General features: G+C 42.3%; 1 protein-coding gene across 1 annotated transcript in view; it reads right to left on the bottom strand.

Annotated features, from left to right (window-relative positions):
- The window catches only part of Pole (DNA polymerase epsilon, catalytic subunit), a 45,740-nt gene that overhangs the window by 30,434 nt on the left and 839 nt on the right, over positions 1 to 14,467 (bottom strand). The window contains exons 2-20 of the mRNA XM_051176359.1: positions 11,933 to 12,074; positions 11,406 to 11,486; positions 10,757 to 10,801; positions 10,535 to 10,627; positions 10,115 to 10,269; positions 8,167 to 8,308; positions 7,585 to 7,665; positions 6,888 to 6,995; positions 6,483 to 6,593; positions 6,158 to 6,243; positions 5,815 to 5,934; positions 3,899 to 4,031; positions 3,593 to 3,706; positions 3,126 to 3,338; positions 2,715 to 2,822; positions 2,175 to 2,303; positions 1,992 to 2,094; positions 1,757 to 1,903; positions 1,250 to 1,395 (exon numbers count right to left, since the gene is read on the bottom strand). Of these exons, the coding sequence (XP_051032316.1) occupies positions 1,250 to 1,395; positions 1,757 to 1,903; positions 1,992 to 2,094; positions 2,175 to 2,303; positions 2,715 to 2,822; positions 3,126 to 3,338; positions 3,593 to 3,706; positions 3,899 to 4,031; positions 5,815 to 5,934; positions 6,158 to 6,243; positions 6,483 to 6,593; positions 6,888 to 6,995; positions 7,585 to 7,665; positions 8,167 to 8,308; positions 10,115 to 10,269; positions 10,535 to 10,627; positions 10,757 to 10,801; positions 11,406 to 11,486; positions 11,933 to 12,074 (2,257 nt within the window). The remainder of the gene's footprint in view (positions 1 to 1,249; positions 1,396 to 1,756; positions 1,904 to 1,991; positions 2,095 to 2,174; positions 2,304 to 2,714; positions 2,823 to 3,125; positions 3,339 to 3,592; positions 3,707 to 3,898; positions 4,032 to 5,814; positions 5,935 to 6,157; positions 6,244 to 6,482; positions 6,594 to 6,887; positions 6,996 to 7,584; positions 7,666 to 8,166; positions 8,309 to 10,114; positions 10,270 to 10,534; positions 10,628 to 10,756; positions 10,802 to 11,405; positions 11,487 to 11,932; positions 12,075 to 14,467) is intronic.

Genomic DNA, 14,467 nt, shown 5'->3' with positions numbered 1-14,467 from the left:
TCTTGTAGAGGACCCAACTTTGTTTCCCAGCACCCACATGAAGTCTCACAACTGATGGAAAATATCATTCTGTATATGTTTCCAATACTGGTTAATGAATAAAGCACTATTGGCCAATAGGAAAGGAAGATAGGAGGGACTAGGAGACAAGGAGGAAAGAGGAAGGAGGAGCCAAGATGGAGAGTCGGGAGAAAGCAGTATGCCGGCCAGCTCCCCGGTAAGAGAAATACATAGATCAGCAGAAATGGGTTAATAATTAAGGCAGAGCTAGCCAATAAGAAACAAGTAACCAGGCCAACAGCATTGTATCAAATACAGAGTCTCTGTGTGTTATTTGGGGCTGGCGCGGCGGCAGGACAAGACCAGGCGGCGGGCAGGAAAAACCGTACTCCTTACACACAACCATCTGTAAATACAGTTCTAGGAAATGTGCATCAGGTATACATGCATACATACAAACATGCAAGCAAAATATCCAAACACATTAAAAAAAAAATCTGAAACAAAAGAACAACTTTAAAATTCACAGAGAACTTGAGAAAAGACAAAGACCATTGCCTCATTAGACTGGCCACCTGTTAATACCTTAGCACATCTCCTTTATTCCATGTGCCATCTGTCCCCATCAAGACTGTCATCATGATCTAAAAACAAAGCCAGTGGGGCAGTGGTTGCACATGCCTTTAATCCCAGGGGGAGGTCTATGAGTTCAAGGCCAGCCTGGTCCACACAATGAGTTCTAGGATAGCCAGAGCTACACAGAGAAACCTTGCCTTGAATAAAAGAGAGGGGAGATGGGAGGGAAGAAAGAGAGGGAGAGAGAGGGAAAGGAAGGTGAGACAGGAAAAAAATAACTCCCCTTATTCCTCTAAATCAGAGGGTTAAATCCAGTGTATGTGGTGGTCTTAGAGTGTGTAAGAACTACTTACTGTTGTGCTGGGAAAGCAGTCAACTCATGGGTCAATCTAGTTCAGCCAGACTTGTGATCAGCACAGCCAGTATCTTTTGCAAGTGTGGCTCTACATAATTACTTCTGAAACAATTACCAGCAAGGTTCCAAGGGCTGAGGCCATGACAATCTCCATCCTTTCTGGACATCAATTCTTTACGTTTATAGACAACTGCATTTATTATCCAAATGAATGTGGCACCTCACATGATCTCCACATACTACAGCTATAGACCAAGGTGTTTCTGCAGAACCAAACAAAGACCCTCTCACCTCAGACACCACTCTATTTTGACCCACCTTGTGTAGCCCTTTGAATTCATAGCGCCTGTCTCGGAAGGCCCGAACAGTGTCCACATAAAATGAGTTTTCCCGCTGGCAGATGGTTGTCAGACGTTCTTCTACCTTGGTCACATGGATCTTCTTATAGGCTTTCCGGCAATAATCTAAGATAATTCAGAGTGTTGGAGAGGTAGCTGAGATCTCCCAGCTAACAAAAGAGCAAGCTGGGACACAGGGATGCTAAGGAGCTCACTTACCTGAGCAACATATGAATGAAAAACCCAGACACTGCTAGTTATCATTGTAAAAGAAAAGAATCCCCAACCACTAACAACTTGATACCAAGACTGTGGCAAAGGTTACTTCTTAAGCATTTGTAAAGCAGAAAAAAAAGAAAGGAACGCCCCCACACACAGAAACAATATAATTTTAATCTAAAATCCCACTGCTCTGGAGCTGTAGTGTGCCCATACTTCTGAGCAAAGGAGCCACTGTTGTCAAGCTGTGGCTTTGCCAGGTACTTACCTGCCAGCCTCCGCTTCTCATATTTAGCCTGTTCCTCACGGGATAGTTCGTGAAAAGCTCGTGCTGGCCCCTCTGGGAACAAAGGAGGAAACTTCTCTGACTCCAGCTGATGCTGGATTCGATGGTATTCACTGCGACTCGCTGGCACTGTAAAGGAAGGGATCGACAGATTTCAAGATCAGAATCTTCTAGGTCTGTCCTGCCCTGCGAGCACCCTGTGGGGCCTGACACTCACTGAATTCTCCCCTCCACTGCCAGGCCATCTTCCTCTGACAATTTGCTCCAGGCTTATTGAAGTCACAGGCAGCACAGGTGGCCTCATCCACTATGGCAGAGGGCTATAACAGGATGGGTGGGTCAGAAAACAACTTGGGGCTGCAAAGAGAGAGGATTATGATCTGGGAAGCCAAGATCTCACCTGCAGGCGGTTAGTAAGGATTATGTTAGGATACATGGCTCCCACATCCAGATGGTAGATAAGAGGGCATTCAATTCTGTTAGGAACGTCTTTTAGGGAGATGAGCTTGGTCTTAATCTCATTACACACCTACAGAGACAGGAAAAACAAAGGAATATTGGTGGTGGTACATGCCTTTAATCCCAGCACTTGGGGAGGCAAAGGCAGGCAGATCTCTTAAATTGGAGGCCAGCCTAACAGTATCAAGATTGAGTTCCAGGATAGCCAAGGCTACAAAGAGAAACTCTGTGTTGAAAAACAAAACAAAACAACAAAAACCCCACCAAAACAAAAATAAAAACAAACAAAGAAACAACAACAAAACCCAACAACAAAAAGAGAGAGAACCAGGTACAATAAAAAGATAATGAAGATAGAATGGCTAGAATGGCAGATCCCAGAAGCAGTATGACAAAACCATATCAAGAGCCTGAGACCCTTTAGGCATATAAAAAGAACAGATCCAAATATAGGCCAATTCATTGCCACCTAGAAGGCTACCTCTTCAAAGTTGGTGACCTGCTCCATAGGCACCTTCTCTTCTTCTTCAATGGCATGGCGCATAGTTTTCTCAACTCGTTGCAGCAGGAAATCAAAGGCTGCAGGATTCTAGCGTACAGAAAAGGGTACACAGGTCAGATAGATCTTTAAATCTGCCTTTAGTGTGATATATGGTAGGATGTGCCAGAGAATGCTCTGCAAGTGCACTGAGTCTTAGGAAGCCCTGAATGGAGGCTCATCTTATGTAAGAAGGGATGGGAGAGGTACCGAGCCAGAGAAGCCACCCCTGACAGAAGTGGCCTACAGGAGAGATGGAGATAAAGACTGTTTCAAGCCAGGGCTTCTTGGGTTTCACAACAGCACAAGAATGGAAAAAAGCAGAACCCTGAAAGACTTAAGAAGGAGGCATACCATTCTAAACCGGCAGGGGATATCACTTCGGAAGACACCAGACTCTAGTGCCTCCACATGACCCCCCACGTAGGTCTCAGCATCCAGCACATGGCCATCATCTGTCAGCTTGTTGAATTCCTGCTCTTGCTTATTGGGGAAGATAATGTTGGCATGGAAAGCTTGCACCATCAACAAGGCTTCACACAGTGTTCCAGAGCCTTTCCGCAGCACCTGCAGGGAAGATGCAGCATCTAGCTACCCCAAATCTCTGTCAAAAGCCCTGACTCCTAGGCAACATCCATGGCCACCAGAAAGGCATCTAACCTTGACTGCCCTGTGAAAGGAAATACTGTAGCTACTAACAGCAGCCCCTGCTTCCTGTGGCTATTCTCACTCTTGGGCCCCAGACTACAGAAAGATGCCAGTGAAGCCTCACACAGGAGAAAAGAGAAGAGAATGATTGGAAGACCATAGGTGATACTAACCTCATCAGGTTCCATGGGAATAATGGTGCACAGGGCAAATATGAAGGGATGGACATACTTCATGTACAGGTAGTAAGTGGCAACAGCATCTGACACTGAGTAAGTGGCTAGAGTCTGGGGAGAATATCAGAGAACATTAAAAACTAAAAGTCCAAGGAAATTCATGGAATACAGAAAACAAAGTTCAGGGAGAAGGCGATGCTGAGCAGGAGTGGGCCTAGCACTGATATCTCAGGTAACCTAGCCTTTCTAGCCAGAATGTCTATGACTTCAGGGATGCATAGAAGAACAAATGGGCTTACGTGCCTGAGGCTGCTCAGTGGCCATACGACACATGTCCTCGGGGTCCAGCTCTACAGGGTCATAGCCAAGTTTGGCCTTGGCAGCTGCCTTGAGATTATGACTGCCCACAGGAAGGTAGCTGTCCCTCTTCACCCACCTGGCAAGAGGACAAATTCTAGACATGATGGTAACACAAAGGCTGGCAAAACCAGACACAACACATAAAAATGTAGGTTTTGGAGACATTGAAGAAACCAATGCCATACTCTCATAAAACATTCACTTGAATCTCAGATGTACCCAGAGTACATGCAGTATCCAGAGTACATGCAGTATCCTTTGTACCCCTTGCCTCACCCTCCACTTTCAGCAAAGAATTCAGCCTCTTGTTCTGGAGAAATGAAAAGGCAATACAGCAATAATCCCAGGGCTCTCTGTGCCTCTAAAATCTTATTTCATAAACTACCTATCTCAGGAGCACTCTCTTTAGAAGACCCCATCTAGGGCTCAGAAGATGGCTCACTGAGTAAAGTGCTTGCCATACAAGCATAAGGCATGGTGGTTTGTGCCAAAGGAATGGAGATAAATGGATCCCAGGGACTCAGTGGTAAGCCAGTCTAGCCAAAGGAACAAGTTCTAGGTTTACTGCTAGGACCTCCCCCCATATAAGTAGAGAACAATGAAGAAAGACACCTGACATTGACCCCTGGGCTTTACATGTGCACACATCCCAGAAGGTACCCCCTCAACATGGAACCTATCTCCACTTCTTACTTCTGCCTCTAGAGTCTATCTAGCACATGACTAATACATTCACTATCCAGTGACCATATCTAGTCTCTCTTATAACCCCTATACAGCAGTTCTCTTCAAATTCTCCATGACCATCTCCTCTATAGAGTCTCAGGCCTTCTCTTCTCATTACACTCCTAACCTTGATAATTCACCATCTATCAGAACTTTGTATGAGACCCTCATTTAGGATGTAAATCTCAACCAAGCCTATGACTACAGGTGACACCATCTAGTCTTGTGCTCCTCCAAGTGCACAAAGGCTGCACACCAACATGACTGCAGCAGAATCCTCTTACCTCAAAATTATTCTTTCCCATTCCAAACCAACTGAGCAGAGACCTCAGGCACCCATTCATCCCTAAAGCCCCACCCATACTAGCAAACCTGAGTGTAGATCTTTTTACCCACTGCCTTTGGTCAAGCTACCAGCTACCCTGTGAACCAGTCTCAACCTCCTGGCCTCCCTCTAACCCAAGGCTGAAATATCAGAGTAAAACAAACAGCAATAGCCCTCAAACACCTATGGTGGCTGACAGAATTCACACACATATATATTACACACACACATATATATGTACTATTAAGAATGTGTGTGTGTGTGTGTGTATTTTAAGAACCAAAGAAACAAGTTCATTGTGAGAATTTGTTTCCATAAATGACAGAAAAGCTACACTTCTTTGTCCAGCTCAAACACCATTCTCTCCAGCCAGTTCTGTGTATATGTGTATTCACATCTATCTTCCTACCTACATGGACCCATGCTTCAAACATCATGATTTCAATACCTGTGACACTTACTTGCGTTCAGTCAGTATGAAGCACAGTGAGCTCATCTTGAAACCATATATCCTGTGGGACCAGTATGGTGCTTCACTCTGACCTCATCTATATAAGTACCAGAATCTTTATCTAAGTTTCTTTTCAGCCCAGCTTCTCTACCCTGCAGGCTGTTGTTTTAACATACTTATTGACTAAATGAAGACCAGCAATAAGCAAACAGCAGATCCCTATGACCCAAAGCTGTTTCTTGGAGGCCAATATCCTCTTACAACAGATGTGTCAATGTCCCCAGTCTGCACAAGAAACCTCTATATATCACTCACAGGATCACAGTGATGAGCCCCTACTATGTGGTGTATACATACCTGAGGCAGTCCATGTGGATGCATTGTGGGGCCTTATATTCCCCCTGGCTATCCTTCTGGAAGCCTATCTCCTGGTACATGCTCAGTCCATGGGCTGCTGCCCTAGCCTCCACAAATGGCCTAACAAGAGATGAGCAATGGGGATAAATGAGTCTCTAATTCTTCCTTTGTTCCTCCTTGAATGCAGACAGACTGCTCCTAAGAGACACTAGAGTGAAGTGAACACTGATCACATGTATTTCTTTGTGAAAATGTCAAAAACACTGACACCACCAGGCAGAGCTGCTCGTCTTCCACGCACCCAACCCCAACACAATTACCCACAACAGGAAGCTGGACTCACCAGTCAAAAAAGTCCCCATTGTAGGTGACCATAATGGCAGGTTTGGTCTCCTGGATATGCTCAAACCATCTCTGGATTAAATGGACCTGAGCTCAACAAATAACTGAAGTCAGTGGGACCCTTTTCCTGCTTTCAGCAACTTGGAAGTACCTCCCCAAACACTCAGAAGCAGCAGTTTTACATCAGTCCATATACTAAGGACCCACTCTAACCTTGGTCATGGAAGAGGAAGCTCAATGAGCAACAAGCTCCTGAGCTCAGAATAAGTTTGCCTCTTCTCATCTTATACCAAACACTGGGAAGTTTCTAGACGAAGCTTCTTTACCTCATCAGGTTCATTGAAGACACAAAAGGGACCTTCATATTCTGGTTTGGGGGTGAACTCAAAATCTTCAATATCTTCTGAAACAATCTCCCTGTTAGTGATGAGGTAGCCCTGGCAAGGTTTATGAGCAGACAATGCAAGTTAACCACAGAAAAGCTGAGACACAGACTCCCAGCTTACCCATAAGCGTCTCAAGAAACTAATTTCAAAGAACTCCACAAAAACATAAAGGTGATCCAGGCATGTAGCACCTGCCTATAATCGCAGAACTCAGATGGCTGAGGTAAGACCACCATGAGTATTAGGCCAAGCTGAGCAACATAGTGAGACCCTGTCTAAAAATATAAATAAATAAAAAATCCCCACAAAAGCATTTTAAGTTTCCCAAGAAGAGAGTCTATTCACCTGGCCATCAATCATATAGGAAATCATCATAATCTGGTCTGTCTCAGCATCAGGAAATTTGAGAGGCAATTTGGTTGTCTCAATGTCAAACGCCAAAACCACAGGGTCCTAGAAGAACAAGATACACCGTGAATTCAGATCTGAATACATCCTTTGGACACACACACATTCTGCCCTGGGTTCAATTACCAGCACTACAAATAAAATAACCATACATATCCCAAAATAATAAAAACTCCATACAGAGGTTTTTATGAGGTTATGAAAATGAAAACACACAGGGATAAAGCTACTGATCAGACACACTTCAGTTTCAAAGTTCCTTAACATGCACTGTCTCACTTGAATTTTAGGACAGCACTGGCGGGACGGTGTTGGAGCTCACATTTTCATCTTGGAAACAAGAAAACTGAAGACAAAGATTTTCCTGATGACTAAATGTGACACCCAAATAAATATCTTCTATTTACAAATCTACTCTTAGTCACTTGGCTATCAAGCAAGGGTTCAAATCCAGTCTACTTTATAAATATCAATGTTTATGGTTAACACAAATACAAAAATATGCCTTTGGTTAGAGACTGATAAAAAACAAACAAAAAAAACCCCAAAACAACAACAAACTACTCCCTAATTATTTTCAGAAAGTATTTAAAGAAGAAATAGATTTTAGGACTGAGGAAAGTCAACAACTTACAGGTCGTTCAACAAGATCATCTCGTCGGACAATTTCCACGGGAAAAGCATTTCCTCGAAATCTGACATTGTACCAAAGTGCCTGCAGAATAATGAAGCATACATTAACTAAAGAGTTCTCCATCCAGGGGCTGGAGAGATGGCTCAGTGACTGCTCTTCAAGAAGACCGGATTCAATCTCCAGCACCCACATGGCAACTTATAACTGTCTGTAATTCCAGTCTCCAACACTCTCACACAGATATACATATAGGTAAAACATTAATAAAGTAGGTTAAAAAAAAGAGTTCTCCACCCAGAAATGTCCATTTATTTTACAAAAAATTTTAACTACATTTACTTAGAGTATGAATGTGTGTATGTATGCATGTGTGGAAGTCAATAAACAACTTGTAGGAGTTGGTTCTCTCTTTCCACCACGTGGGTCATAGGGATCAAACTCAGGGCAGCAGTGCTTTTACCTACCAAGCCATTTTGCTGGCTCCAGAAAAATCTATTTCTGTGCAGACTTATACAGAGCAGGTCACCCTCTGTCCCCCATTTCTCCTGGAACTAACTCAATCCACAGCTACCTTCACCTTACCACATGGATTTTAAGGTCAATGGAGAGGCGAATATGGTACGGAACATCATACTCCCGCATGTCCACTATGTTGTCCAATTGGTCAGCTATCTTCTTAGAGGTTTCCTCCTCATCAGTAATTACATTGCCTCCTTGGAGAATACTGGAGAGCAAGCAAAGAAAGCCAATAACTGACATATGATTTGCTGGATATTGGGGAAGTGAAGACTTATGAATGCAAAGTGAGTAAACACAAAGGTAAATGGGGAAGCTATAAAGACCAGGGCAGTCTTTCAAGAAATTGCCTTGGATTACTAACCAACCTGAGCACCAGGTCAGGAAAAAGAGAATTAAGGTATATTAGAGATATGCACATGTTACATGACCTAAATTATACTTTGAGCTATAGTCAGGAGGATCCTCCCACCCTATAGGAATGAAGTATTAATATCATAGAACATCCAGCTTGGTGTATAGCAAAGTGACTAGATCATGTTAAATATTTTTATAATAGTCTTATATCCAAGTGGAAAATCTGCCACTGGAATAGCCACTAAATAACCCAACAACTGGGAAGCTAAGGCAGGACAACAGCTTTAAATATAAAGCCAGCCTGGTCTATACAATGAGTTCCAAGTCAAACTGGGCTATAGGGTAAGAACCTGACTCCAACCAACCAACCAACCAACCAACCAACCAACCAACCAACTGACCAATTAAAGGAAAGAAGGGAGAAAAGGAAAAGGTCAGTGGTATGCACAAGGCTCTAGGTACAATCCTCAGTAATACACAAATATACATGTAATTTAAGTTAAAATAATACAATCTACAATCCATCACTCTAAGCTCAAAATTGAATGGTTTAAGAGAAAAATGGCACCCATCAAAGAAAGAGTGCTTACAGGCCCCTACAGATTCTTTACAAACTACCTCTTAAAATATTCCAAAAAGTAATTTATGACATTACCAGAGATGATTATAGTTGAAGGATACACTCCAGAAGTGTCCAAAGTCTCAAACTAATTTTTTTTTGGGGGGGAGGGGATAGTATTTGAATTTTTTTTTTCTTTTTAGTGTGAGTGTATGTAAACCACAATACACATGTGGAGGACAGAGGACATTGGCTGTTAGCCTGTGCCTTGCTTCTTATTGAGATAAGGTCTCTTTGTTGTTGTTTTGTTGCTGCATACACCTAGCTGGCTGGCTTGAGAGCTTCTAAGAATTCTCATGTCTCTGACCTCACCACAGAAACACTGGGATTATATACACATTGGCTCATAATCAGGCCCTTTTTCTTTAGAGAAACAGGTCTCTCTAAATAGCCTTGGCTGGCCTTGAATTCAGAGAACCATCTGCTTCTGCCTCCTGATTGCTGGGATTAAAAGCATGTGCTACCTTATCTGTCTCTCACCCCCCCCCTCCCCCCAATACAGGGTTTCTCTGTATTGCTTTGTGAGTCTGTCCTAGAACTAGCTCTGTAGACCAGTCTGGCCTTGAACTCACAGAGATTTGCCTGCCTCTGTCTCCTGAGTGCTGGGATTAAAGGCATTTGCTACCAATGCCCAGCACTTTTCTGTTATTAAAGTACCTAAATATTTAATAACAGTACTTGGTATTGTGCATTTAAATTTGTTTGTACACTCCAGGTTCTCTGGAGAAGGCATCTATAAAACAAAACACTTGATAACATTTGTAGACTGTGTTAAAGTGGTAGAGGAGAGAGCTCTGTAAAATACCCTCATTGTTATAGCAACTCAATTTTAAAGCCACAAGCCTACCTCCTACGTAAGAGGAGCTAATGCACAAAACAGAATACAGCCTTGGGAAGCCAGGGTTTATCTAACAGAAAGAACATCTGAAATGACTGCACATTGCTGAACATTAAGGGATTTTCTATGAAGAGTTCCTGCCTTGTATCAGCGTGTTATTCTGGAGTAACCAGCACTTTGCTCATGAGAAGGAAAGTTACCTGGAGAGCATTGCTGTGTATTCATCACTGGCATGGTCCTGCTCTCGGTTCTTCTTCACAGCTGGGGAGATCTCCTTCCTCACTTTGACAAGGTCCTCTACAGTGTGGAAGGACAGCTTGATGTAACTCCGCTTCAAGCCGACCAAGTGATTTGGCTTTAAAGTAAAATGACAGCTGATGAGTTAATGAGACTGTTAGGTAAACACGTAAAAGTCAAAGTATCTAGCTTACTTCTGCATGTGGCACCTGCAATACCACCAAAGTTCCTTAAAGACAATGTTGGGAGCAACCATCATCCCTTATCCTCCATGCTGCCCTGCTAGCCAGTAAATGACCTGGTCTTCTATCACATCCAAAACTGTCTGCTATACAGTGTACATACCAGCCTCATCTGCCCCTGGAAGGTCTGGGGATACTCACCAAGTCCAGATCTTCTTTGGGAACATTCTCTATCTTTGCAATTTTACCCTGGAACTTCTTGGATAGAAAAGATGAAACTTCTCGATCACAACCCTAAACCAGGATCAGAATTCATGAATTTCCTATTAGTGAGATCTTTCTTCTTACCCATTTCAGTTTTGAAATCCACTTGGTAAAACAAGAACAGATCATTTGACCTGTTTCTACAAAGCATTGACTTACCTTTCTGGCTGCAATGTAGAAATACGGCTCATAGGGCAAGGCCACCTATAAAAGTCACCAAAAGGATGAGACAAGGAAGAAAAAAGATTTCAGAATGGCAACCTATGAGCAACATGAATACAAGGTATCTTGGACCTTGAGGGCTTTTTTTTTTTTTTGAGATTTATTTTTATTTTATGTGTATGACTGTTTGCTTGAATGTATGTCTATATTCCAAGAGCATACCTGACGACCACAGACAACAGAAGAGGGCATTGTATTCCCTGGAACTGCAGTTACAGACAGCTGTTAGCTGCCTTGTGGATGGCTGGAAACTGAACCTGAGTCCCCTGGAAGATCAGCCTGTGCTCTCAAACACTGGGCCATTTCTCCAGGCCTTTTGACAGCTCTTTAATAATACTGCATACATGAAATTTGGATCTGCACATCTCTCACAGGCAAGAACCCATGAAGCAATACTACACCCTCCCCTTAGGGTATTTTAAAAGTGACTGATGAAGTTCAAAGCGGCCATGTTCTTGATAGGTTGTAAACAACTGCACACTACCTGCTCCCATTTCCTTCCTGACACAGAGTAAATGAATATCCCTTATTTTAGAGCACTTACTTGTCATGGGTAGGCTTTACTTTTCTTAGGTCAAGGGCTTACCTTAAATCTGCTTCCATCATCTTGAATGAAGTAGTAATCCACAGCACTGACTAAGCGTTTGTCTTCATCTAAAATCTCAGTCTGAAGGAGAACCATGAATATGAGCATATTATCTTCTACATAGCCTAAGAGTTCTTTCTGGGCTACTCTTTGAGAACCTGAGTACTCTAAAGGCAAACATCCTTGTACCTAGTCCATTTGTCCCTACATAAACACCACTAGCCTCATTCATAAGAACTGCATTTATAATGGTTCCCCAATGGAGATTTTTCTGAATTTCTCTTTAGTAACTCTTGAAAGCTTTCTGCTGATGGCTAACTTATCTTTCACCTTCATCTTACCACGGTGGTCACTTTGTGGCCTCCATGTTAAATAGGAAAGGAGAAGCACTTCCAATAACTAAATTTCTCAGACAATGGTTTCCTTCTTCCCTTCACTCATCTATTAGACAAGATTGATGATTATAGGAAGGGGGTACAGCCACCCACTAGAAGCAAAGGATGAGCAGTGTTCATTCAGATACTTACAGGGTGCATGTTGATGAGCCAGCCAGTCCTTTCTCCAGGCTCTTTCAGCCTCTCAAAACCAAACCTAAAGTCCATCTTATCTGTCCATTGGCTCCGTTCCAGACGCTTGAGCGCTGAGACTGAGGAAGAGGGACCATCATCCCTGAATAAAAGAAAAGAATCAGGCTTCACCATTCATGACATTTCCCACTCTAGACCCTAACTTTTGTCCATGTGTTTTGTTGTTGTTTTATTTAGGAAAAAGGGTCTCACTATGTAGACCAGGCTAGGTCCAATTCACAGCAATCCATTTGCCTGTTTCTCAAGTACTGGAACTAAAAGTGTATGCCACAACACTTGATGTCTATGTGTTTCTGATACGGTATGGCATATGCATCCCTGAAAAACATCATACCATATGCATCCCTGAAAAACATCAAGGCTGGCAAAAGGCTCAGTGAAACTAACCAACCAACCTACCAACCAACCAGCCTTTATAGGAAAAACACAACAAAGGCAACTCCCAACCCAACCTATTTATCACCAGAACACTAACAAAAACACCAGTCACTCCAGGATGCAGTTTCTTTTTTTTGAATACTAAAACTGCATAAAGCCCAGAACTGTAATAAGCTCAGTCAGAGAAATGAAAACTCATTTCACAAAAATTTGTATGAAAATATCATAGCACCTTTATTTATAGATGCTAAACCTTCAAATAATTCAGACATTTTTCTTTAAAGATTTATTTGTTATGGATACAATGTTCTGTCTGCATGTATGCCTGCAGGCCAGAAGAAGGAGCCAGATCTCATAACAGATGGCTGTGAGCCATCATGTGGTTGCTGGAAATTGAACTCAGGACCTCAGAAGAGCTACTGCTCTTAACCACTGAGCCATCTCTCTAGCCCCCCAATTCAGATATTTCTTACCAAGAGTAATTTTAGTTTATCCATATATGAATACTACTCAGCAATAAATTGATAAACACAACTTGGATGGATCAACCCAATGCTATCAAGCTATACATCTGTGCCATTTTATATAGCATTTAAAAAATAAAATTATAGAGATGGAGAACAGATCACCAATTGACAAACATGGGAGAGGGAGAAATGGCTATCTATGATCATGAAAATCAGCATTCAAAACCTTATGACAAGGCATTATGTATCCTGAATGTGCTGATAAAGTTCATGAATATACACGTGACTAACACAGACTAAATGCATGTATTCGTGTAAAAGTACAGTTGGTGCAATCTAACAGATGACAGCCGGCTGCTATGACACTGAGCTTTCACTCTAGTTATGTTATCGATAGGGCAGTCTGGATCTTCAGCATTTCTGACAAGTATGTGAGAATCTACAATTACTTCAAGATTATCCCCATCACCCCTCAAGACAGGGTCTCTCTGTGTAGCCCTGTCCTGGAATAGGTTTTGTAGACTCAGAGATTCACCTGCCTCTGCCTCCCAAGTACTGGGTTTAGAGGTGTGTACCACCATGCCCAGCTCTCCTTGTTTCTTTTTCAGATAGTCTCAGGCTGGTCTTGAGCTCATAATATTCTTGCCCATGCTTCCAAAGTTGTGGAACTACAAGTGTGCACTATCACATCTTGCTTGAATTTACCTTTAATTAAAGCACAAACTATTATGATTTTGCTAGAGAAAATTGTTTTAGTCTGCACCTAGATCTTCTTCAAAGTCAGGGCTGAAAGAAGTGTTAATTCTGAGAAGCACAAAACTCCTTGTCCCATAAATACCATTCTAATGAGTGAGTTGGTAAAGTAGACTGGAAAGTTGTTCACCCAGACCTCATCTCCTCCCAATACACTTTCCACTAAGCTGTCTACCTTACTTTTTATTTAGCAATAAAAACAAAGATGAAAGTCACAAATACAACTGCTTACATATTACTACACAGTGTCAAAATACTGAGTATACATTTTCACAACAGCACCTATGAAGAGTACCATGCATTTCCTTATTCAGTGAAAAAAGGAGACAGATATATCTAAAGTTCACATTCTTTACCACTATCTACAGCCTCAAGGAGACATGCTTTCCTCATAGGACTGCTGCAAGAATTAAGTGAGGTAATCCACATAAAGCATACCAGACATATAGTATAAGTATAAACTAAAAGTTGTTACCTATCACCACATCCAGGAGTACATAAGCAACACAAGTAAGGTTATTAAAAAAAGGGGGGGGGGCAGCAGTTAAGAGCATTGGCTGACTACTCTTCCAGAGGTCCTCAGTTTGATTCCCAGCAACCACATGGTGGCTCACAACCATCTGTAATGAGATCTGATGCCTTTTTCTGGCCTGCAGGGATACATGTTGGCAGAACATTGTATATATAATAGATAGATAAACAATGAGAACATTGCAAGGTGGTGGTGGCACATGCCTTTAACCCCAATCCTGGGGAGGCAGAGGCAAGTGGATCTCTGTGAGTTTGAGGCTAGCCTGATCTACAGAGTGAGTTCCAGGACAACCAGAGCTACACAGAGAAACCCTGTCTCGAAAAACTAAAGAACGAAACAAAACAA

This window comes from Phodopus roborovskii, unplaced genomic scaffold (assembly GCF_943737965.1).
Source record: "Phodopus roborovskii unplaced genomic scaffold, PHOROB, whole genome shotgun sequence".
Taxonomy (NCBI): Eukaryota; Metazoa; Chordata; class Mammalia; order Rodentia; family Cricetidae; genus Phodopus; species Phodopus roborovskii.
This window is presented reverse-complemented; position numbering and strand designations above follow the sequence as displayed.